This window comes from Rhinoderma darwinii, chromosome 2, assembly GCF_050947455.1.
Source record: "Rhinoderma darwinii isolate aRhiDar2 chromosome 2, aRhiDar2.hap1, whole genome shotgun sequence".
Classification (NCBI taxonomy): Eukaryota; Metazoa; Chordata; class Amphibia; order Anura; family Rhinodermatidae; genus Rhinoderma; species Rhinoderma darwinii.
In genome coordinates, this window is record NC_134688.1 from 312,708,733 (window position 1) to 312,734,096 (window position 25,364).

At 41.3% G+C, this 25,364-nt stretch overlaps 1 protein-coding gene across 1 annotated transcript in view; it reads right to left on the reverse strand.

The window, feature by feature from the left end:
* CACNA1S (calcium voltage-gated channel subunit alpha1 S) overlaps positions 1-25,364 on the reverse strand; it is a 960,893-nt gene that overhangs the window by 831,193 nt on the left and 104,336 nt on the right. Inside the window, exon 3 of the mRNA XM_075853532.1 lies at positions 2,276-2,381. Within this exon, the coding sequence (XP_075709647.1) occupies positions 2,276-2,381 (106 nt within the window). The remainder of the gene's footprint in view (positions 1-2,275; positions 2,382-25,364) is intronic.

Here is a 25,364-nt window from a genome sequence, read left to right on the forward strand (position 1 = left end):
TAATGAAGAAACATCAGTGGCTGTCCTAGCTTCATTCAGCAAGAGCCCACAGCGTAGCACTCGCCGCATGTCACTGGAGAGTGGCATCAGTCGAACATTCCTTCGACGGATATTAGCTACTCACAAATGGCACCCTTACAAACTCCAGCTGCTGCAGCATCTCAACGCGGATGACCCAGATCGGCGCACTGAATTTGCAGAATGGGCAAAACAAAAATTGGAACAGGACCCTCAGTTTACACAGAACATTTTGTTTAGTGATGAGGCAAACTTTTATGTGAATGGTGAAGTTAACAAACAAAACCACCGCTATTGGTCTGACACTAACCCACATTGGATAGATCTCTCCAAGACTGTTGGAACACAAAAATTGATGGTATGGTGAGATATATGGGGTACAAAGATAGTGGGGCTATTCTTCATCAATGGAAACCTCAAGGCCACGGGATATCTAAAATTGCTACATGATGATGTGTTTCCCTCTTTATGTACTGAAGCTGGCACGTTCCCTGAGTTTTTCCAGCAAGATGGTGCACCACCACATTATGGGTGTCAGGTCCGAGCATTCCTAGATGAACAGTTTCCTGGAAAGTGGATTGCTCGTCATGGGCCAGTTGAATGGCCCCCTAGGTCTCCCGATCTGACCCCTTTAGACTTTTATCTTTGGGGTAATCTGAAGGCAATTGTCTATGCTGTGAAGATACGAGATGTGCAGCAACTGAAACTACGGATACTGGAAGCCTGTGCTAGCATTTCTTCTGCGGTGTTGCTATCCTTGTGTGAAGAGTGGGAGAAGAGGGTTGCATTGACAATCCAACACAATGGGCAGCACTTTGAACACATTTTATAAGTGGTCAGAAACTTGTAAATAACTCATGAAAGAATAAAGTAACGTTAAAACCAAGCACACCATTGTTTTTCTTGTGAAATTCTCGATAAGTTTGATGTGTCACATGACCCTCTTCCCATTGAAAAAATTAAAGTTGGATACAAAATGGCCGACATCAAAATGGCCGCCATGGTCAACACCCAGCTTGAAAAGTTTCCCCCCTCCCATATACTAATGTGCCACAAACAGGAAGTTAATATCACCAACCATTCCCATTTTATTTAGGTGTATCCATATAAATGGCCCACCCTGTATATTATATCAATATAGGATCTTAACAAAAGTAGTAGAAGATCCTTATACATATTATTTTATACATGTAATGTTTTTGTGAAGGAATATAAAGTAGTTGTACAGTTAGAGAAAAACGTGGCTGTTTATTCTTAAAATAGTGCCACATATGTCCACAGGTTGTTTGTGGTATTGCATCTCAGCCCTATTCACTTCAATAGCGCTAAGATGCATTACCAAACACAACCTATGGGCAGTTGTGGCACTCTCTCCGAAAGAAAACAGCTTTGTTTATTTTTTTGTTTTTTTTATAAACAAACGCTGTTATGTTGCTCTGTAACCTTGCTGCTTCAATCGCAACTGCATCTAGTTTGTATGAATTGAGGTAAAAGTAATTGTATCGCTCATTAATTTTTCCTTAATAACTAAGTTTCCATATATTTTGAAAGCTGGGTAACTTTGTCTTAAAAGAAAATATCTCCTTCACTTTTACATATCCATAGGATACCACCAGTGGTGCCATTTGGCTCAGGAACACAGAGCATTTGCCCAAGGAGTATAAGCAGAAACTATCATGCCAGCCAATTGTATATGTGTCTTGACAAGGAAATAGGTGTAACTGAATATAGGAACTGACAATATTGTATTGTAATGCAGGTTTTCACATAGCCGTAATACAACCAGAGCAGCCAAAACTTTTGGGTTTCTACTGAACTTAAATCCCCATAAAACCCTATGAAACTGGCAATATTTACGATACAATGGCTTCAGTAAGCAAATCAGAGTGGAAATCATTTATTCTAATTTTCTCCTAGCCAGGGTAAATAAACTTTCCTCTGATTGGCTTGACTGATTGTAAAAGAATAGAGATGGGCTGCCAGCCGCGGAGTGCGGAGGGTTGCAGCATGTGGATTCCTTACAACATAGCCAGATATTTCTTGCAGAAGCCCAAAGAAAAAATTAGGCCGAAGTCTTAGGTTTTGTAATTTTCTTATGCCCTAATACTATTTGCAATGCAAAAAAAAAAAAATACTATCGGCTTCGATATACCACCTAAAATCCTTATTCCATCTTACAATATATATACAGCAATGTGCATAGAAATCATTTATTACATTATACATGTACATCACAGAATGAATGAAAAGTCATTACCAAGACAGCATTTGTTGCATTTGTATCATCCTCTGGCATTGGTAGATAAATTGCTAGTGCCACACAATTCGCAAATATTGTGAGCAGAATAATAATCTCAAATGGTCTAGTGTAAAACGAGTCAAAGGAAATAAGTTGCTTAATACAAAAAAAATTGATATAAATCTAAAATAAAAAAACAACAATGACATTGTACTAATCTGTTAAAAACAAGTAGCACAGAAAACTATTGAATTTATGACATGAAAAGATTATAACAGCATTCAATACATTTTTACAAATCTTAAACAAATAAAGTAAGAATAATTGATCTATGAGACTATTGCATCTTTGGAGTTCAAGTAACTTAAAGTAGATACAGAAAGACTTTTACAATGTGCATTATTCACAATTCATGTTCAGAAGGTATACTTTAACTTTTGCGCATCTCCCTTATGGACACAAAGAAAAAAAAAGGATATACTGTAGCTTTGCCCAATATTTAAAACAAATTAATATTTTTTGGGTGTGTATGTGTGAAAGTGATTAAAATGCGTTTAAGTGATTTCATTTTGTGTAAACTCCATTTTGCATATCTTGCATCCATCTTGTATTCTAAATAATCCATTTTGTGATTAAGCGGTCACCTGTTGCTTCAAGACAGTATATTCACTCTGGGATTGTCTGTTTCTCAGCCGTGTGTCTCTTTATCTGAGTTTGTTACAAGAAATGTGTGCTGACCTTGAAGTTGCAATTCTATGAAAAAGGTCTTAACATAAAACTGAACGGGTCATAAGATAAGTTTGTTTTCTGTGCTGAAAAATGGTTTTGGTCTAATTTCAGGTGGTGGTTATCAGTTGAGATGATGTAGTGTTTCATGGGAATCATAGATTTAAAAAGTCTTTCATGCCTGTGATTGGCTTAGTACGAATATCTCCTCACTGTATGCTATTGGCTAAACCACCGTCAATGTCACATTGCAAACGATTGTCTGAAATCAAGCCTACTCCTTTTTGAAAGAGATTATTGTAATTGCTTTGGTCAAAAAACTTTAGAGAATGATATTTGGGTATACAAGAATGCTCTCTGTGTCTTCCTTCTCTCCGTTATATCAATATAACCTATGATTTGGATCTGGATAAGTTAACTGGGTGGGTATCGGTTGACATACCCATTTAAAACTTCAGTCTAATATATATTGGCCGGGATTGCATCAACAGTTTGTTTTACTCTTATCCAGTTTATCTCTAAGGTGGATAGCCACTATGGTCTTTCCTTATTCTATTGACGTCCTAATTCGAGTTTATGGATTCCACTGACTTTGAACATTGGATCAGATTTGTTAACCCCTTTCCGCTGCAGCCACTTTTGACCCTCCTGACAGAGCCTCCTTTTTCAATTCTGACATGTGTCACTTTATGTGGTATTAACTTTGGACTGTTTTTACGTAACCCAGCAATTCTGAGATTATTTTCTCATGACATATTGTTGCTTTATGTCAGAGGTAAAATGTGGTGGATACATTCAGTGATTATTTGTGAAAAACACCAAAATCTAATGAAAATTTGCAAATATTAGCATTTTTCTGAATTTAAATATATCTGCTTGTAAGGCAGATAGTCATACTACACAAAATAGTTACTAATTAACATTTCCCATATGTCTACTTTATATTGGCATTGTTTTTTGAACATCTTTTTATTTTTCTAGGATGTTAGGAGGCTTATAACCTGATTAGCAATTTCTCACATTTTCAAGAAAATTTCCAAAACCAATTTTTTTAGGGACCAGTTCAGTTCTGAGGTGGCTTTGAGGGCCTCGTATATTAGAAAACCCAATAAGTCACCCCATTTTAAAAACTGCACCCCTTAAAGTATTCAAAACAGTTTTAGAACGTTTCCTAACCTTTTAGAAGTTTCACAGGAATTAAAGCAATGTGGAAGTGAAATTTACAAATTTAATTTTTTTTCGCAGAAATTCTATTTTAATCCCTTTTTTCTGAAACACAGAAAGTTTTACCAAAGAAAAACAAATAAATATTTATTGCCCAGATACAGCAGTTGTTAGAAATATCCCACATGTGGCCCTAGTGTGCTAATGGACTGAAACACAGGCCTCAGAAGCAAAGAAGCATCTAGTGGATTTTGAGGCCTTCTTTTTATTAGATTATATTGTAGGCACCATGTCAGTTTTGAAAAGGTCTTGTGGTGCAAAACAAAAGAAACATCCCAAAAAAGACCCCATTTTGGAAACTACATCTAGGGTTGTAGTGAGCATTTTGACCCCACACGTGATTCTTAAATTGTATTAGAATTTGGCAGTGAAAATGAAAAAGCTTTCGATAGAGTGCACTGGGGGTTTCTGCAAGCAACATTGCAGAAACTTGGCTTTGCTGGTTTTTTTCTTAATGCAATTCTCTAATATGGGGTTTGCATCCAAATATTTTGGAATTTCGAATGGAACCAGAAAGGGATGCCCCCTCTCTCCCCTGAATTTCAACTTAACACTTGAGCCTTTGGCCCAAGCAATAAGGCAAAATCGGGAGATTCATGGAATTGCATGTGGATCAGAGTTCAAAATTTCCCTCTTGTTCAGATCTAGAGGGATCTTTTAGTGGTCTGAAAGAGTCTATAGACCAATTTGCACAAGTCTCCTATTATAAATTAAATGAAAATAAATGCCAAATTTTGGAGATAAATTGCACTGATGACCTTAAGAATTGCCTAAAAAGTAAGTAGAACTATATATGGTCAGATAAGTGGTTTACGTTTCTGGGAGTTTTCATCACATATTCAAAGAATTCCATTATTAAATATAATACAACTGAGATAGAGGAAAAGATCATAGAATTGTTAACTAAATACAAGGGAATTTGCTAATCGTGGATAGCAAAAATCAATATAATTAAGATGAATATACTCCCTCTCTTGTTATATACTTTCAGTTGTATTTCATTACTATTCCCCAAATCTTTAATTAAAGGAATAAGCTCTCAGAGCCTCCATTTTATTTGGGGATACAAGCGGGTCAGAATATCTAATCAGATTTTGTTTAGTCGAATGAATAGAGGAGGAATGGGGGTCCCTTATATAGAGGCTTATTAAATAGCGGCGATATTAGAACCAGTAAAATCCTATTGGTCTGAATTCATTGAAAAACCATGGGTTCAGATTGAATGGGCACAGATGGGAGAAGTACCTCTAAAAAGGATGTTTTTTAAAGATTTTATAGGTAACGCCAAAAAATAAAAAAATGGGATTAGAAACAACTAATGTAGCAACTAATGTGGGACTGAAGATGGAACTGTCTGACATTCAGCTGATCTTCCTAGAAGAAGATCTCCTGAATTTTAATTTCCATCTTTGGAAACAATATAGTATTCATTCATTTGGCAGAAATATATGAGGGAAGTAGAATCAAGACCTTTTTGGAGTTGAGGGAAGATATAACATACCAAAATCACAGCTCTTTTTTTTATCTGAAGACTAATTCTCTCATAAAGGGATGTGGGGTGATTACAAAAATAAGGAAAATAAAATGTACATTTCATAGGTACAGTGGATACCTTCACTCAGGTCAGAAGAACAAGGGAGGTATTTCTGCTATTGATAGCGAAATCATTGATTTTAGAGCGGAGGGGAAACTTAGCTATATGTTGAGTTGGGAAAACGAGTTTAAAGAAATGTATCCACTGAAATGTTGGAGTCAAGCAGTAAAACATGGAAATAAAAATTCCTATTGTATTAATCAAGTAGAAGCTACTCAAAAAATACAATTAAGGTGGCATCTGTAGCAATTGAAAATAACAAAGATGTACCCGACGTATTTAGGTTTGTGTTGGAGAAAATGTCAAATGAAAGTGAATCTTATGTGGTGGAATTGTACAGTAATTGCAAATTTTTGGAAATAAATTTTACATTTAATATCTCAAAGTTGTAAAAAAAGAAAGATCTCCCTCACCTGAGTTGGCGCTTGTAAACATATATTTTGAAGATATTTCCTTAGACTATAGATGGTTAGTGTATCAGACCTTAATTGCAGCAAGCTCAATAATTGCATCTAATTGGAAAGGAGGGAAAAGTATGGATATTCCAATGGTAATTGCAAAAGTGAATCAGTGCTATAACTATGAAGTATGTTTAGCTGAAAATGGAGTACTAAATGCTCAACAAACTCTTAAATGGTCTAGGTGGACTTCTCTGATTAATTTAGATTGTGGAACATAAGGGAATAGAATAATATGATAAAAATGGTTGTCCCTTTGTCCTTTTTGTTGCTAGCTGACTCCCCCGGTTACTTTTTTTCCCCCTCTCTTCCTTTGGTGTTTCTTATTGTTCTGTGTAGGCAGGTTTTTGGGAGTGGGTCTAAGGCAGGGGTCCCAAACACGCGGGCCACGGCCTGCATGCAGCCCCTGAGGCTGTCATCTTGGGCCCGCGGACACCATAGCTCCCTTGGGAGAGGAGAGAGCAGGCCAAAGGAGTAGTGCGTCGGCACTACTTCATGATGTCCCAGACCATAACTTATACTAGTTCTCTTCTCCGGGACTCCTGCTCTGCGGAAGGCCCTGACATCACTGTCCATATATGGACAGAAATGTCAGGAGCAGAGCTGGAGTCCCAGTCAGTGTGCTAGAAGCGGCTTTGCTCCAAGACTCTGGCTGGGGAAGCCCCTGACATCTCTGTCTATATATGGACAGTGATTACAGGAGCAGAGCTGGAGTCCCAGGTAGAGAGCTGCTAGTGCTCTGCCAGGGACTCCGGCTCTGGGCTTGCCCCTGACATCAGTCCATATATGGACAGTGATGTCAGAGGCTCCTCCAGCAGAGAAATCCCCAGCCTAAGCATAGGCAACGCTCTGGTTGGGGATTCCACTCCTAGAGGGAGGCCCAATGGAGCTATCTACAGGGGTGTGTGTGTCTATAGGGGTGTGGCACTATCTATAGGGAGTGTGTGTGTGCCACTAACTACAGAGGGCACTGCGGCATTATCTACAGAGGGCACTGTGGCATTATCTACAGAGGGCACTGAGGCATCATTTACAGAGCGCACTGTGGCATCATCTATGGGAGTGTTTGGCATTATCTACAGAGGGCATTGTGCCAGTATCTGCATTGGGCACTGTGGCATTAACTACAGTGGGCACTGTGGCATTATCTATGGGTGGGTGTGTTGCAGTATCTACAGAGGGCATTGTGACATAATCTACAGAGGGCACTGTGGCTGTAGCGCCCATGGCCGCGGGCCGTCGGGTTCACTCACCTCCCGACGCCCGCAGCCATGGATCTGTGAGCGCTGGCCTCCGTCTCCTTCCTAGGAGATGCCAGCGCTCACTTCCGCTCCGTCCGGCCGGGTCCCGTAGGGTGCGCGCGCATGCTCGCGCCTGCTCTTAAAGGGCCAGCGCGCGCACATGAAAACAATGATCATTAACCCACGTGATTCCCTGCCCTATAAGAATGCCCCAGCCCTTCTGATCCTTGCCTGAGCGTTGTTAGTCTTTCCCTGTCTGTCTCGCAAATGGTCCCTTAGTGTCTCCCGTTCCAGCTGTTACCCGTGCCCTGTTACCGTTCCTGTATTCCGCATTGTTCCTGTGCCTACCCGTGTTCAAGTGCCATCTGCCACGTCAAGTGCCATCTGCCACGTCAAGTGTCATCTGCCACGTCAAGTGCCATCTGCCACGTCAAGTGCCATCTGCCACGTCAAGTGTCATTTGCCACGTCAAGTGCCATCTGCCACGTCAAGTGCCATCTGCCACGTTCAAGTGCTATCTGCTCATCGGAAACTGCCCGCCACGTCTGGGGCCACTTTCCGCACCTGCCTCAATCCGCGCTGAAGCCACAGTCACCGTCCGGACTATTTCAGGTACCTAAGCATTACTGTCTGCTATCTTACTTTTACATAGACTGTGACCTGGTCAGCTGCCTCCCCGCTACGGCGGAGCGGCCTAGTGGGTCCACAAACCCAGTGTCCGTGACAGTGGCGCTATCTAAAAAGGTTCTGCCAAATATTGATATTCTTTTGAAAGCCAAACGCTGCCAACTGTGCAGCCAGACTGCATTTAGTAACACTTAAACTGGAAAACTGGATTGTTAAAATAAGCACGTGGAATAAACTCACAAATTTCCATTAAGTTTCAACCTAGCGCTATATTATAGTAATGTAGTATTATTATAGTAATGTAGTATTGTTATAATAATGTTTTATTATTATAGTAATGTAGTATTGTTGTAGTAATGTAGTATTATTATAGTAATGTAGTATTAAGTAATGTGGTATTGTTATAGTAGTTTGAATAACTAATTGATAAACACTACTTTTGTATTGTATCAAATTTGAAAGTAATGCGGCCCTTCAAATTTGAAAGTAATGTGGCCCGTCAACTTTTTTTTATGTGTGGCCCATTTACCCGGCCGAGTTTGAGATCCCTGGTGTAAGGGGAATATTTGAGAGCATTATTATGCTATTGTGAGGTAATATGTAATGACAGGGTAGGGAGACAGACCGGTGAGCCCTAATCTACCCACCACTCAGTCCCTGCCTACTTGCAACGACCCATCCTAAGCGACGGGGTACAACTGGGCGACGGTCCCTGCGCTCAGTAAGTGCAAGACAGACAAACAGACAAGGGTACACAGAAGCTAGGGAAACGGGGCAGCTGTCCACGGAGACACCGTGAGCAACAAGAGTAGTGAACGAGCCGAGTCAAACCAGGAGAGAACGAGGTACAAAACGCTGAGCAGGAGAGTGGTCAGAAAGCCAAGGTCAAATAACAAGCAGAGGATGAGTAGTACAAGCAGCAGCAGCAAGCAAGGAAATAAGCATAGAAGAATCACAGGCAAAGGAGGAACAGGAAAGGCAAGTATAAATAGACAGTGGGCGGGAGCTACCTCCGTCTGGCCAGGCTGTGATAGGCTCTCCCACTCCTAAGCCTGCCATCCTGAGTGGTGGAAGATGGAGTCAGTCTCACAGACATAGGAGCAGGTGCAGACTGATTGCCCACGGGCGTCGACACAGAAGCTGTGTCTGGCAAATCCTTTACATAATATGTGTGTTATTTTGTAATGCAATGAACTTGAATAAAAAATTCTCGGAAAAAAAAAAAAAGGGAAAATAAATTATTTTTTTCCAATAAGAAGTAATTTTAGCCAAGATAAATAAAGGAGAAAAAGCCTTGCCAGATTTGTAAAGAAATTTCTCCAGAGTACGGAAATACCCTACCGTATATGTGGTCATAAACTGTTATTTGGGCACACGGTAAAGCTCAGAAGGGAAAGAGCACCGTTTGGCTTTTTGAGCACAAATTTTGCTGGATTGGTTTCTAAGCACCATGTCGCTTTTGCAAAGCCCCTAACGTACCAGTACAGTGGAAACTCACCAAAAGTTACTCCTTTTAGGAAATTACATGCTTTTAGGAATTTATCTAGGGATATAAGGAGCATTTTCACACCCCAGTTTTTCATAGATTTGATCAAAATTAGGCAGTGACAATAAAAAAAAAAAAAATTTTGTCCAATAAGACTACTTTACATTTTACATTTTGTCAACAAATAAACGAGAAAAAGAACCCAAAAATTTGTAAAGCAACTTCTCCTGAGTACAGAAATACCCCAAATGTGGTCAGAAACTGCTGTTTGGGCACATGGTAAAGCTCAGAATGGAAAGAGTGCCATTTGGCTTTTGGAAATTTTGCTGGATTGGTTTCTGGGCGTCATGTCGCATTTGTAAAGCCCCAGAGGGACTAAAGCAGTGGAAACCCCCCAGAAGTGACCTCATTTTGGAAACTACGGCACGCAAGGTATTCACCTAGGGATGTAGTGAGCATGTTAACCCCACAGGTGTTTTCCAGAAATGATTGTGAACTCGATGTTGCAGAGTGAAAATGGCAATTATTCCATAGATATGCCATTTTAGTGATCAAAATGTTATGCCCACTCTGCACCTTTGCAGTTGAGGGAATTTTGTTGGGAAAGTGTTGTCCTGGTATAATACGGGCACCCTCGCTTGCAGCAGATAGGTTTGAGCCCTCCCCTTCCTGGTTCCCTAATATTAGGGCCTTGATAATCGCCTCTTGAAACAGAAGAAATGTTCCCCTCAGGCCTTAACATCTGCATATTTTTTTCTTTACTGACTTATGAGAGCTATAATTTATTTTATTTTTTCATAGACGTAGTGGTATGAGGGCTGTTTTTTTTCTGGATGAGCTGTAGTTCTTATTGGTATAATTTTGGGGTACATGCAACTTTTTTATCACTTTTTATGCGGCGTTCACCGTTCTGTATGAATTACATGTTAACTTTAGTCTGCAGGTCAGTACAATTATAGCTATACCAAATCTATATGTACTTTTAATATGTTTTACTACTTTTACAAAAAAACATTATTTTTTTTTTTAAACATATTCAACATATTCTGAGAGCCATAACTTATTTTTTTTCCGTCTATGGAGCAGTGGGAGCACTTGTTTTTTGTGGGACGAGCTGTAGTATTTAATGGTACAATTTTGGGGTACTTGCGAGTTCTTGATAATTTTATAGCCTATTTTTGGAAGGCAAGGTGACCAAAAAAACAGCAATTCTGGCATAGTTTTTTGTATACATCGTTCACCGTGCATTGTAAATGACAAATTAACTTCATTCTGTGGGTCAGTACGAAAACAGCGATATAAATTTGGTATAGGTTTACATTGTTTTTTTATGTTTTACAACTTTTTCCACATTTTTTCCACAATTTTTTTTTATAAAAAGTGTGTATTCTTTCTGTCGCCTGTTCTGAGAACCATAACTTTTTCATTTTTTAATCATTTTTTAATCGACGGAGGGCTTCTTATTTTTTTGCAGGACGAGCTGCAATTTTTATTGGTCTAATTTTTGGATACATGCTCATTTTTGATTACTTTTTATTCCAATTTTTGGAAGGCAAGGTGATCAAAAAAATAGCAATTCTGGAATTGTTTTTTAAGGTTTTTTTTATGGCGTTCACTGCACAAAATAAATGTCATAATATTTTTATAGTCCAGGCTGTTACAGACACGGTAATACCAATTATGTAAAGTTTATTTTCAATAATAAAGGACTTGATAAGGGAAAAAGCGTGATTTTTTTCGTTTTTATTATTTGAAACTTACATTTTTTTACATTTTATTTCACTTTTTTTTTGGTCCCCCTGGGGGACTTGAAGGTCCATCTGTCTGATCTCTGTTATAATACACTGCAATACTTATGTAGTGCAGTGTATTATACCTGTCAGTTTCACACTCACAGGCATCCTATTAGGTCCTGCCTCCAGTAAGGCCTAATAGGCTTCCGTACTTGCCAGACCAGGAGACCATTGTTAGGCCTCTGGTTGCCACAGCAGACATAGACACCCCCTTTGATTGCGTCGCGGGAATGCCGATTGGTTGCAAACCCCTTTACTGTCACGCTTGCATCTAAAGGGTTCTAATGGTGGGGAATCGTAGCTAGCTCCGGTCCCTGCAGTAACATACAGCTGAAATCTGCGGCTGATGGCGCGGGCTAGGCTTCTGAGTCTGTGACATCCATTAGTCGTAAGTATATGACATATTGCGGGAAGCACTAGCTTTCCATGAATAACTGTTAATAAGGGAATGCAGCACATTCCTAAAACAAAGTTTCTCACAATTTCAAGGCAAGTGTTCAAGCTTTAGTCCGAGAATGTAGCACTTTAAGCCATTTACCTACACTACATAATGTCATAAGTTTACGTACACCTTGACCATTTCAATGATTTGTTTCAGCTTTTATTTCTTTTAACACATTCCCAGTGGCTCAAAAGTTTACACCCACCAAGTTGACAGTGTATTTAGAAGGGGTTGTCCAGTTTTAGCACATTAATGTTATTTTTGTATAGTTAATAGTTATACAATTTACCAATATACGTTCTGTATTAACTCATGAAGGTTTTCAGGATCTCTGCTGGTTGTTATTCAGTAGGAACATTCATTGTTTACTTCCAGTGGATAAAATTCTGTCCATGGTCATGTTAAAGACATACAGATGCTGGGATTGTTACAGTATGTGCATTAGAGCTGTGTCTTCTAATAATCCCAGCACCTGTGTGTCCATCTCATGACCATGGACAGAATTTTAGGTTCCTACTGAATAACAGCAAGCAGAGATCTGGAAAACCATTAGGAATTAATAGAGACAATATATTGGAAAATTGTATAACTTTTAATCATAGAAAAAATAACATTAATTTGCTGAAACCAGATAAATTCCCGAAAATTCCGTCATGCATTTAGAAGCTTCTGTTATGCTAATTGACATAATTTGAGTTAATTGGATTGCAGCTTTTAAGCCTACCTTCAAGGTCTACCTCTTTGCTTGACATCATGGGAAAATCAAAAGAAATAAGCCAAGACATCAGAAAAAGGATTGTGGACCTCCACTAGTCTGGTACATCTTTGGGAGCAATTTCCAAATGCCTGAAAGTATTAGGTACCACGTTCATCTATTCAAATGACAATATGCACGTTTAAATATTATGGGACCACGCAGTTATCATACCGTGCATGAAAGAATTAAATTTTGTCTCCTAGTACTTTGGTGTGAAATATACAAATCAATCCAAGAACAACATCAAACTAGCTTGTGAAGATGCTGGATGAAACAGGAACACAAGTATCCATATTAACAGTAAAACGTGTCCTATATAGACATGGCTTGAAAGACCACTAAGCAAGGAAGAAGCCACTGCTCCAAAACCGCCATAAAAAAAGCAAGGTTACAGGTTGCAACTGCACATGGGGACAAAGATCTTACTTTTCGAATAAATGTGCTCTGGTCTGATGAAACAAAAATGGAACTGGTTAGCCATAATGACCATCATTATGTTTAGAGGAAAAAGAGGGAGGCTTGCAAGTCAAGAACACCATCCCAACTGTGAGGAACGGAGTTAGCAGCATCATGTTGTGGGGGTGCTTTGCTGCAGGAGGGACTGGTGCTCTTCACAAAATAGATGGCATTATGAGGAGGGGAAAAAATTAGCAAATATTGACAAAACATCTCAAGGCATCAGCCAGGAGTACCATTCATGGCTTCTGTCCGACCTTTCCATAAGGGGAACCCATGAACGCAAACCAAATTGAAACGACTGCGCTATTGATTCTGTCCAAAAAAACGAAACCTTTACGAAACGGAAACAAACGGAAACCATTTGCAGCGGAAACATAACCATTGAAATCAATGGTAATGCAAACGGAAGCCGTTTCCGTTTGGTTTGCGTTCATGGGTTCCCCTGACGGAAAGGTCTGGCAGAAGCCATCGATAGAACCGCGACACAGATGTGAACGAAGCCTTACTGTATCAATACTGCAATCAATTCAGAAGGTGGTGTGCAGAGAACTGCATCACTGATTTCTAGCGCGTCCAGTGTTGTAAGACCCACAGCATATGTCCCCCCTCTCACACAAAAAAATTATCTATATACATATACAGTTATTAAATCATACCACTATACCAGATGAAATAATACCCCCATACCGTTACTGAATAATACCTCCACACCATAACCACATAGTGACTGACTATTAAACCCATACTGTTACTGAATAATACCGCCACACCATAACCACAGAGTGACTGAATAACACCCCCATACTGTTACTGAATAATACCTCCACACCATAACAAGAAAGTGACTGGATAATACCGCCATACTGTTAGTGAATAATACCTGCATACGGTTAGTGAATAATACCCCATACTGTTACTGAATAATACCGCCACACCATAACCACATAGTGACTGAATAATACCCCCGTATTTTTACTGAATAATACCTCCACACCATAACCACATAGTAACTGAATAATACCCCCGTATTGTTACTGAATAAAAACCAATATACAAAGACCAATATTACCACTATGCAGTGACCATATAGTGGTAGATGCCAGTTATACACAGGTGCTCGTATATAGTGTCACACAGCACCCCACCCTTGTATATAGTGCTACACAGCCCCCTCCCTTGTATATAGTGCTAGACAGCACTCACCCTCGTATATGGTGCTACACAGCCCCCCTATGTATATAGTGCAACACAGCCCCCCCTAGTATATAGTGCTACAGTTATCCCCCCTGTATACAGTGCTACACAGCATCCCCCCTTGTATATAACGCTACACAGCCCCCCTTGTATATAGTGCTACGCAGCCCCCCTCCCTTGTATATAGTGCTACACAGCCCCCCTATGTACAGTGAAGGAAATAAGTATTTGATCCCTTGCTGATTTTGTAAGTTTGCCCACTGTCAAAGTCATGAACAGTCTAAAATTTTTAGGCTAGGTTAATTTTACCAGTGAGAGATAGATTATATTTAAAAAAAAACAAACTGAAAATCATATAGTCAAAATTATATATATTTATTTGCATTGTGCACAGAGAAATAAGTATTTGATCCCCTACCAACTATTAAGAGTTCAGCCTCCTCCAGACTAGTTAAACGCTCCAAATCAACTTGGTGCCTGCATTAAAGACAGCTGTCTTAAATGGTCACCTGTATAAAAGACTCCTGTCCACAGACTCAATTAATCAGTCTGACTCTAACCTCTACAACATGGGCAAGACCAAAGAGCTTTCTAAGGATGTCAGGGACAAGATCATAGACCTGCACAAGGCTGGAATGGGCTACAAAACCATAAGTAAGACGCTGGGTGAGAAGGAGACAACTGTTGGTGCAATAGTAAGAAAATGAAAGACATACAAAATGACTGTCAATCGACATCGATCTGGGGCTCTATGCAAAATCTCACCTCGTGGGGTATCCTTGATCCTGAGGAAGGTGAGAGCTCAGCCGAAAACTACACGGGGGGAACTTGTTAATGATCTCAAGGCAGCTGGGACCACAGTCACCAAGAAAACCATTGGTAACACATTACGCCGTAATGGATTAAAATCCTGCAGTGCCCGCAAGGTCCCCCTGCTCAAGAAGGCACATGTACAGGCCCGTCTGAAGTTTGCAAATGAACAGCTGGATGATTCTGAGAGTGATTGGGAGAAGGTGCTGTGGTCAGATGAGACTAAAATTGAGCTCTTTGGCATTAACTCAACTCGCCATGTTTGGAGGAAGATAAATGCTGCCTATGACCCAAAGAACACCGTCCCCACTGTCAAGCATGGAGGTGGAAACATTGTGTTTTGGGGGTGTTTCTCTGCTAAGGGCACAGGACTACTTCACCGCATCAATGGGAGAATGGATGGAGCCATGTACCGTCAAACCCTGAGTGACAACCTCCTTCCCTCCACCAGGACATTAAAAATGGCTCGTGGCTGGGTCTTCCAGCACGACAATGGCCTGAAACATACAGCCAAGGCAACAAAGGAGTGGCTCAAAAAGAAGCACATTAAGGTCATAGAGTGGCCTAGCCAGTCTCCAGACCTTAATCCCATCGAAAACTTATGGAGGGAGCTGAAGATCCGAGTTGCCAAGCGACAGCCTCGAAATCTTAATGATTTACAGATAATCTGCAAAGAGGAGTGGGCCAAAATTCCATCTAACATGTGTGCAAACCTCATCATCAACTACAAAAAACGTCTGACTGCTGTGCTTGCCAACAAGGGTTTTGCCACCAAGTATTAAGTCTTGTTTGGCAAAGGGATCAAATAATTATTTCTCTGTGTACAATGCAAATAAATATATATGTGATTTTCAGGTTTTTTTAAATATATAATCTATCTCTCACTGGTAAAATTAACCTAGCCTAAAAATTCTAGACTGTTCATGTCTTTGACAGTGGGCAAACTTATAAAAACAGCAAGGGATCAAATAGTTATTTCCTTCACTGTATATAGTGCAACACAGCCCCCCTAGTATATAGTGCTACAGTTATCCCCTTGTATATAGTGCTACACAGTGCCCCGCCCTTGTATACAGTGCTACACAGCACCCCTTGTATATAGTGCTACACAGTGAGTCCCCACTCTATATAGTGCTACACAACCCCCCCTTGTATATAGTGCTACATAGGCATCCCCCTTGTATTTAGTGCTACACAACACACCCCCTTGTGTATAGTGCTACACAGACATCCCCCATTATATATAGTGCTACACAGCACCTCCCTTGTATATAGTGTTACACATCCGCCCAAAAATAAAAAAACGTCCTCCGGGAGGGACGCATTTGCAGACCAGCGTGATGCAGTGACGTCATCCCGCTGAGGAAACCGATACAAGTGAATGTGGATAGCGACGCCACTGGGCATGAGGGCATAAATGTTATGGGCGGCAGGCCCTAGGCCCTAAGAGGATGGGGGCCCTGGGCAATTGCCCAATTCCCCCCCCCCCCCCTAATGGCCGCCCTGCCCGTCAGTCTCGCGGACCTGACGGATTCAGGTCTTAATGCACAATACAGCTGCTCTGTATTCAGAATACAAAGCAGCTGTATCTCAAAAAGTAAAAAGAATTTTTAATAAAAAGTATTTTGAAAGCCACACCAATTACACATTTTTATTTAAAAAAAAAAAAAACAAAAACTATTTTATAAGGCAATGCTACCAAATACTAACCATGTATATGCAAATTTCTGAGCCACTGGGAATGTGATAAAATAAATAAAAGCTTAAATAAATCATTGTCTCCAGTATTATTTTGACATTTTACATTTTTTAAATATAATAATGATCCTAACTGACCTAAGAGAGGGAATGTGTACTAGGTTTAAATATCAGAAATTGTAATTAATGAATGTGGCTAAGTGTATGTCAACTGTATGCAGTCTGGTCATAAAAATGCCAAAATAATTTACTATATACAGTATATCTATGTCAGCCCTGTCCCAAACATCATAAACGCATGTTTGCATCTGTGGATGGCTCTTTGTTGCCTGTTCTGTTTTACTAAAGAACAGTTTGTCTTCAGCACTTACTGCATCTCTGCTGAAAGAGTAGGTGACATGGGAACAGAGAAAAACAATCCTGTATCATGGAGGAGGTGAGTGTGAGTGTTAATAATTTGTCGTAAGATTTGTCATCGCAAGGTGAAGCTGTGACTATTACTGTAATGGGAATTACCTGCATGTCGCTGTCATGGGGGCTCTGCTCATCACTTTTGTGGTGGGCTGTGACTGTTAGCCCTTATTCACACGACAGGGTTTCCCGGCCTGGTGACGGCCATTCATAAAACGGATGTCACCCGGCTGCAGTAGGAACAATAGACCCCTAATGGGGCTATTCACACAACCGATTTTTTGACGGGCCGGGAAAACTGGGTGTCAAAAAATGGGACATGCCCTATTTTCGGCTGTTCACATGGCCGCCCGGCTCCCATAGAAGTCCGGGTAACACACGGCCATCACAGGAATGTGCCTCGAGTGACGGCCGTGTCTACCATCGCTCGCTCTCTCCTCACAGCGCAGAGTGCATGTGAGGAAGAGGAGTTTATGCCATTTGAACGAATGACTGTATGCTGGAGGTAAGTTTCTACAATGTGGGGGTGCTTTATACAGGGGTACTGTGTGGCAGGGCCCGGGTGTACAGCAGGTGGAAGGGAGCACTGCGCTGGCTCCCTTCCCTTGCTTGTTTTAAAAGTGCCCTGGCCCGGCGACAACTCCCATGGCCGATGGCGCCGCTAGGAGCTGCAGCGGCTGCTACTGCTGTAGTGACGCCACTATAGCAGAGCAGGGAGGTATCTCCCTGCTCTGCTATGTGCTAGCCCCACTTTAGCTCCATGAAGAAGCAGAATCCCCGTGTGTTCAGGGATTCCGCTCCTGGACAGAGAGCTTGATGTCTCTGTCCATATATGGACAGTGACATCAGGGGAAACTCCTGAAGCGGAATCCCCGAACAGTCTGTGACTGGGGATTCCACACCAGGCGAAGCCAGTAACGTTCAGTGTCCATAAATGCACATAGACGACAGGGGCTTTTCCTGAAGTGGAATCACCGGCCACATGGGGATTCCCCTTCAGGAGTTGCCCCTGATGTCACTGTCCAGATATGCCCGGCCCGGAACGGATGCAAAACGGATGCAAACAGGCCGACACTCGGACTCGGTCGGGACCCTGTCGTGTGAATAAGGCCTTAGGCTTCGTTCACATCTGCGCTAGAGTTCCGTTCCGACGTTCTATCTGAGCTTTCCGTCGGAACGGAGCCCTGACAGACACAAACTGATACCATAGGTTTCCATTGATTTCAATGGTGACGGATCCGGTGCCAATGGTTTCTGTTTGTCTCCGTTGTGCAAGGGTTCCGTAGTTTTGACGGAATAAATAGCGTACGTAATAGGTATGTATATTGGCACAATGAAAATACTGTTGTAAGTTCAATAGAAAAACATTTAAAATAGCATAAACATGCTATATCCAAAATACATGAGGGCTACCACCATGATGAGTGGTCAGACACAAGCCAACACACAACTACTAACCCCATAAACATAAGTTACTAATACACAAATGACCTCATAGCCTACAAAGCATAAATATGTACAGATGTACAAAGTGTTACATCAATATAGCAGATAGTGTGCATAGCACTGTTACCAATACTGGGGATAATGGTGAGAGATGCCCCACACATCTGTCTGTGTGCACACTGCTCCTGCGCGGGGGCTAACGTCACCGTGCATGTGACGTGCCCCTTCGCGCATGCTCAGTACAATGGGCACCAGTCAGGAATCATCAAAGATCTGTTCTTATTATTCTGACCACTGGATGTCACTATTGTCAAGTCTTATCTATGTCTATATGCAGGTCCGGCTGCTAAGTGCATTTCGTTGGATCCACACTCAAAAATAGAATTGGTGCCATTGAGTGAACGTATGAAAAGTGCTAACATTTAACAACAATCACTTAATAACATACATTTAAACCTGTAGATCTGCCAGAATTATTCTGTAAATAGATTTTACCAATATATTTGTATACATGTCTCAAGAGCAGTGTCTGCCAGAGGTCTTTTTGGCTGTTACTGTCACTGTCATGTCTCGCCATGGCAAGATAGCCATTAAAAAGGGGAGCCTGGGAAAACACCTGGTCTCTACGGCTTAGTGTGTGAATTGATAAGAGTGATCAAGTGGTTCCATGCTTACGGGAGCTCTTTGAAGCAGCTTTTGAAATTGGTTCCCTTCCATAGTCCATGCAGGAAGGTGTTATTGTTGTTTTGCAGAAGCAATGGAGGTATCCACTGAATCCAGATTCTTACCGCCCATTTCCCTTTTAAATTTGTACTTAAAATTTTAGCTAAAATGCTTGCAATGAGGTTGAATAAAGTTATCCTTTTTCTGGGACACCCAGACCAAACTAGCTTCATGCCAGGGAAGACAACAGATATAAATATTCAACGTATTTACCTGAACATTGCTTCTGCCTTGGGTGAGCCTTCTCTGGGTTTTGTGCTCTCCTTGGACACTTGCAAAGACTTTGACTTGAATGACCTTATGGGAGCTCTTGTCCCACCTAAATTTTGCCTCTTTTTTCAGGAAATGTGTTCGACTTCTTTTGGGTTTTTCTATGGCTAGAATTCAAACAAATCTGGTTCTCTCGGACCCATATTCTTTAGGGACAGGCACAAGCAAAGTTCACTTTCTCTTTTCCCTTCTTTCTGCGGTGGCAATAGAGCCCTTAGCATTGGATTTATCCCTTTCATTCTTTAAATTTAGAATTTTTATTAACATCCAATGGGATAAAAAAAACTGTGGCAACACTTACCAGTGACACTAAAGGGCCACATCAATATATTTTAAATGATCTACCAACCAAATTGTCTCTATCTTTTTTATGTCTCCCTAGTCATAATCCCTAAAAGTTATTTTATAATCCTAAATGGGCTCCTCCATTCATTTTTACTGCCAAAGACACCAAAAGTTTAATTAGACTGGTTACTTTGCATGCACCCAAGGACCAGGGTGGTCTGGCAGTATCAGACATGTATTTATATTTCTAAGCTTATCAATTGGCACCGAGAAGATGATCACACTTGATTATCTAGTGAAAGTAAAAGTCGTAACATGGTGGATAGCTTTCAGTAATGTTTCTACTGCACTAGCGGGAAACCTTCCGAGTTCATATGAGAGCCTAACTAATCCGCCTGTATTGTCAGGTTCTATCTTCTTTAAAACGTCCCACTTTTTGAAAACCATTACTCATGTTTGGTTGGTGGCTAGTACATCGTTGAATGCAATACATGGAACTATTATCTTCCCAAGGATTCCTTTATGCTCTAACCCTCGTTTGCCTCATCTTTAGTATCTTCATTGTGCAGCATTTTGAGAGAAATTGGGAGTAATTCATGTGTTGTCTGACAGCAATGGCTTTCCCTCCTTGGCTGTGTTCATAGACAGGTAAGGGGTGCCAAGATCTGTTATATATTTTTTTTAATATATTTTCAACTCCGTCATGCCATTCGGGCTGAGTTCGGGTTTTCACACTCTCCCCCCTCTTTTACCTAATCTGAGTGCCTCCTTGGGGCACCAGACATGTCCAAACCCCTGACACAGGCATACTCAAACTGCTTCAAACTGCTGGTCCTAAACCCTTTGATAGGGCTTACAGTAAAAGGCTGGTCGATATCCCCGAATGGTCCAGTGACGATTGGAAGGAGGTTTAAGCTTCCTATTTTTCCTCAATGGTCCATACCCAAAACTTTCTGATTCAAACAAAGTTTCTAAATAGAGTTTTCAATACACATGTTAAACTGAGTCAAATTGGGGATATTTGCTTTAGATGTTTAGATGATCCTGGATCGCAGGTGTGGTCCTGTTCAAAAGTTTTTCCCTTTTGGTCTGATATCCTCCAGTATAATGAACTTTGATTTTCTAATAGTACAGTACTGACTCCGCAAATTTGTTTACTAGGATTACATACAGGGTTATACCCGAATCGTATAATAGGCCTTTTTTTTAAAGATTTTTACTTTTTTTGCACATGTAAGATTATTATTCTGTCATGGAAATCCTGCTGTTGCGCATTGGGTGGAATTTATTAACAAGTATGTACCCATGTTCAAAGTATTGTATATTACTAGGAAATGTCCTTTTAACCCCTTAACCCACTCCAGAATGTACTATTAGGTCATGCTGAGCGCATCGTTCACGCTCAGTGACCTAATAGTACATCCTGGGAATAATCGCCATTCCACCCCCCTACCATCGACGGCCCCGCAACCTGATCGTGGGCTGCTTAGGCAACCGGATGCCTAACAATGACCTCCGGGTCTGCCATCTACAGAAGCCTAGTATGTCCTACCAAAGGCAGCACCTCCTAGGTTTGCTGTCAGTAAGTATCTGACTGCTCTAATATACTGCACTACGCAAGTTGAATCTGAGCGGAAAGTTTATCCCTCAACACTTCATAATTTATACAGCTGTTTCTGTCTTCAGTCACATTATCAATAAACACTAGTGACCCAGTGCCTTTGGCAGCCATGCATGCCCATGCCATCCCACTGCCCCCACCATGTTTTGTAGAGGATGTGATGTGCTTTGGATCATGAGATGTTCCAAGCCTTTTCCATACTTTCTTCCTCCCATCATTCTGGTACAGGTTGATCTTAGTTTCATCTGTCCAAAGAATGCTGTTCCAGACCTGGGCTGGCTTCTTTAGATGTTGTTTAAGTCTAATCTGGCCTTTCTATTTTTGAGGCTGATTAATAGTTTTCACCTTGTGGTGAACCCTCTGTATTTGCTCTCATGATGTAAAGGATCTGCCAGGCACAGCTTCTGTGTCAACGCCCATAGATAATCAGTCTGCACCTGCTTTTATGTCTGTGAGACTGACTCCATCTTCCACCACTCAGGATGGCAGGCTTAGGAGTGGGAGAGCCTATCACAGCCTGGCTAGACGGAGCTAGCTCCCGCCCTCTGTCTATTTATACCTGCCTTTCCTGTTCCTCCTTGCTTGTGATTCTTCTCGTTTGGTTTCCTGGCCCTGCTGCAGCTTCTGAACTATTTGACCCTGCTTCATATTGACCCTGGCTTACTGACTACTCTCCTGCTCTGCGTTTGGTACCTCGTACACTCCTGGTTTGACTCGGCTTGTTCACTACTCTCCTGCTCTGCGTTTGGTACCTCGTACACTCCTGGTTTGACTCGGCTCGTTCACCACTCTTGTTGCTCACGGTGTTGCCGTGGGCAACTGCCCCATTTCCCTTAGCTCTGTGTACCCTTGTCTGTTTGTCTGTCGTGCACTTATTGAGCGTAGGGACCATCGCCCAGTTGTACCCCGTCGCCTAGGGCGGGTCATGGAAGTAGGCAGGGACTGAGTGGCGGGTAGATTAGGGCTCACTTGTCTGTCTTCCTACCCCCCATCATTACACATGAAGTCTTCTCTTTATTGTAGACTTAGATACTGATACACCTACTTCCAGGAGAGTGTTCTTCACTTGGGTAGATGTTGTTATGGGGTTTTTCTTCACCATGGAAAGGATTCTGTGATCATCCACCACTGTTGTCTTCCGTGGACGTCCAGGCCTTTTGGAGTTCACAAAATCACCAGTGCGCTCTTTTTTTCAAGAATGTACAAAACTGTTGATTTGGCCACACCTAACAGTTGTGCTATCTCTCTGATGGATTTCTTCATTTTTTTCATAGTAAGGCCCTATTCACACGAACGTGTCCGTTTCAGTTTCGTGTGGCATCCGTGTACGGTGCGCGTCTGCGTCTTTTACGTGCGTATGTCATCCGTATGTCAAGTGTTTTTTACGCCAGCAAAAAAAATTGAAGGAGGGGTTTTATTTTTTCCTCATCATTTCTTTAGCAACTGGTGCGTGAAAAACACAGAAAGCACACGGATGACGTCTGTGTGCTGTCTGTTTTTTTCACGCACCCATTGACTTCAATGGGTGCGTGATGCGCAAAAGAGCACAAGAATAGGACATGCAGTGAGTTTCACGCAGCGAACACACACTGCGTGAAAAACACGGAATGTCTGAATGGACCCATTGAATTATATAGGTCCGGGTGACGTACGTTGTTTTAACACGCGTAACACGGACGTGAAATACGCTCGTGTGAATAAGGCCTAACGATGGTCTGTTTCAATTGCATTGACAGCTCCTTTGACCTCATTTTGTGGGTTCACAGCAACAGCTTCCAAATGCAAATGCCACAGCTGGAATCAACTCCAGACCTTTTACCTGCTTAATTGATCATGGATTAACGAGGGAATAGCCCATGCAGCCCATTAAATAGCTTTTGAAATAATTGTCCGATTACCTTTGATCCCTTGAAAAAGAGGCAGCTACACATGAAACAGCTGTAATTCCTAAACCCTTCCTCCAATTAGGATGTGAATACCCTCAAATTAAAGCTGGGAGTCTGCACTTTAAGCCCATATTGATTATATAACTGCATTTTGAATATTTTTGGTAAACAGCTAAAATGCCAAAACTTATGTCACTGTCCAAATAATTCTAGACCTAACTGTATCAGTGGAAAATCCACTGTGCATTATTTTCTAGTAAAAAAATACCTTTTGGGTCAAATACTCACTGCACCCCTTAATAAATTCCTTAAGAGGTGTAGTTTCCAAAATGGGGTCACTTCTGGTGGGTTTCCATTACTCTGATACCTCTGGGGCTCTAAAAAATACAACGTGGAACCCGAGAACCAATTAAGCAAAATTTGGACTCCAAAGAACACATAGCGCTCTGTCCCTTCTGAGGCCTCCCATGGGCCCAAATGCCAGTTTAACACCACAAATAGTGTATTGTCGCACTCAGGAGAAATTGCACAACAAAATGGGGTATTTTGTCCTTGTAACTCCGGCACTGGGGAAGCTCTTGACGTTATTTTCCATATATGGACAGTTACTTCAGGAGCTCCCTCAGGTGTCCCCAAGCGAAGTATTCTTTTGTTGTCATACATACGGGATACGTTGCAGCCTTCAATTGGAGGTATACTTCGTTGTGAAGAGGGTCTAAACCTGACAAATCCCCAGATTTGTGGTGCAAAATGTTAAACAAACAAACAAACAAACAAACATGTAAACAAAAGATTTACACCTCTGACTGATGCCTCTGAGGTATGCCAACCATCAGTCATTCGTCGTCCATACCATGCTTTATTCAAAAAACATTAACATATACGTTATTTTACTGGATGGTGCGAGATTGTATTGAATTGGTTTCATGACAAACTGTACTGTGGACACATCTGTATCTTTGTATGAATATATTCTCTGCTGTGCAAGTGCAGTTCTTTCTTTGGGTAACTTTTGAAAAATTATAAATAAGCATCTAGAGCAAAAAAAAGACAGGGGAGCAGTATCTTCTATGATAGCAGACTGCGGAATTCCACAGTCAAAAGTTGATTTCTCTGAGGTCTTAATGTCGAGCCTGTGATCAACAGATCTAGAGATAAATCCCCTGGAACTATCATTTGGCTTCTTAGGCAATGTGCTGACATGTCGCATTTTCTATTTATAATAAATTGGATTCCATCCATATTATATGTGTAATCGCTATTAGGACGAGTAATAGATTTTTTTCTGCAATTTACCATGTAGTCACTTTGGGTGACTACATACCAAATTACCCAGAAAGCTGAAAGTACACAAAGTTTGCCTAAAGCGTACCTAACCTTTCAGGTGACTTTTCAGAATAAGCTGTTATATGTGTATATATGAGGAATAACACTATTTCTGACAATTAACTTGTATTCTGCATTATTTAGAAGTATTTCCCTCTGCAGGCTATATCTCCAATTCCCAATGGTCTCTGAGCTATTGGGCGCAGCCTAACTGCTATCATGTCTTCTATACGCTGCACACAAATCCTGCTCTCCTATCTCTATCTATCACATATATATAGGAGCTGCAGCAGCATGGAGGAGAAACACACAGATGTCCTGGTAAGATTTCTATGTCACCCCCGTGCTGAATTCTCAGCTGCACTAAAAAGCAGTGACATAGAAATCTTACCAGTACATCTGTGTGTTTCTCAATCTGCTCCTGCTTCCTTCCCCTCCTCATCCCTCCCTTCTCAATAGACTTGTATGCAGCGTGCCTGTTCCTGACTCACTCTGCTCCTGTTCCCTCCCACTGTCCCCCCCCCTTTCCATAGACTTCTATCGGTAGGCAGTGAAGAGACTCACCCCCACCTTCTGCAACCGGCCAATTCTACTCTGTAACCAGGTATTGACTTTGCTTGACAACGGGTT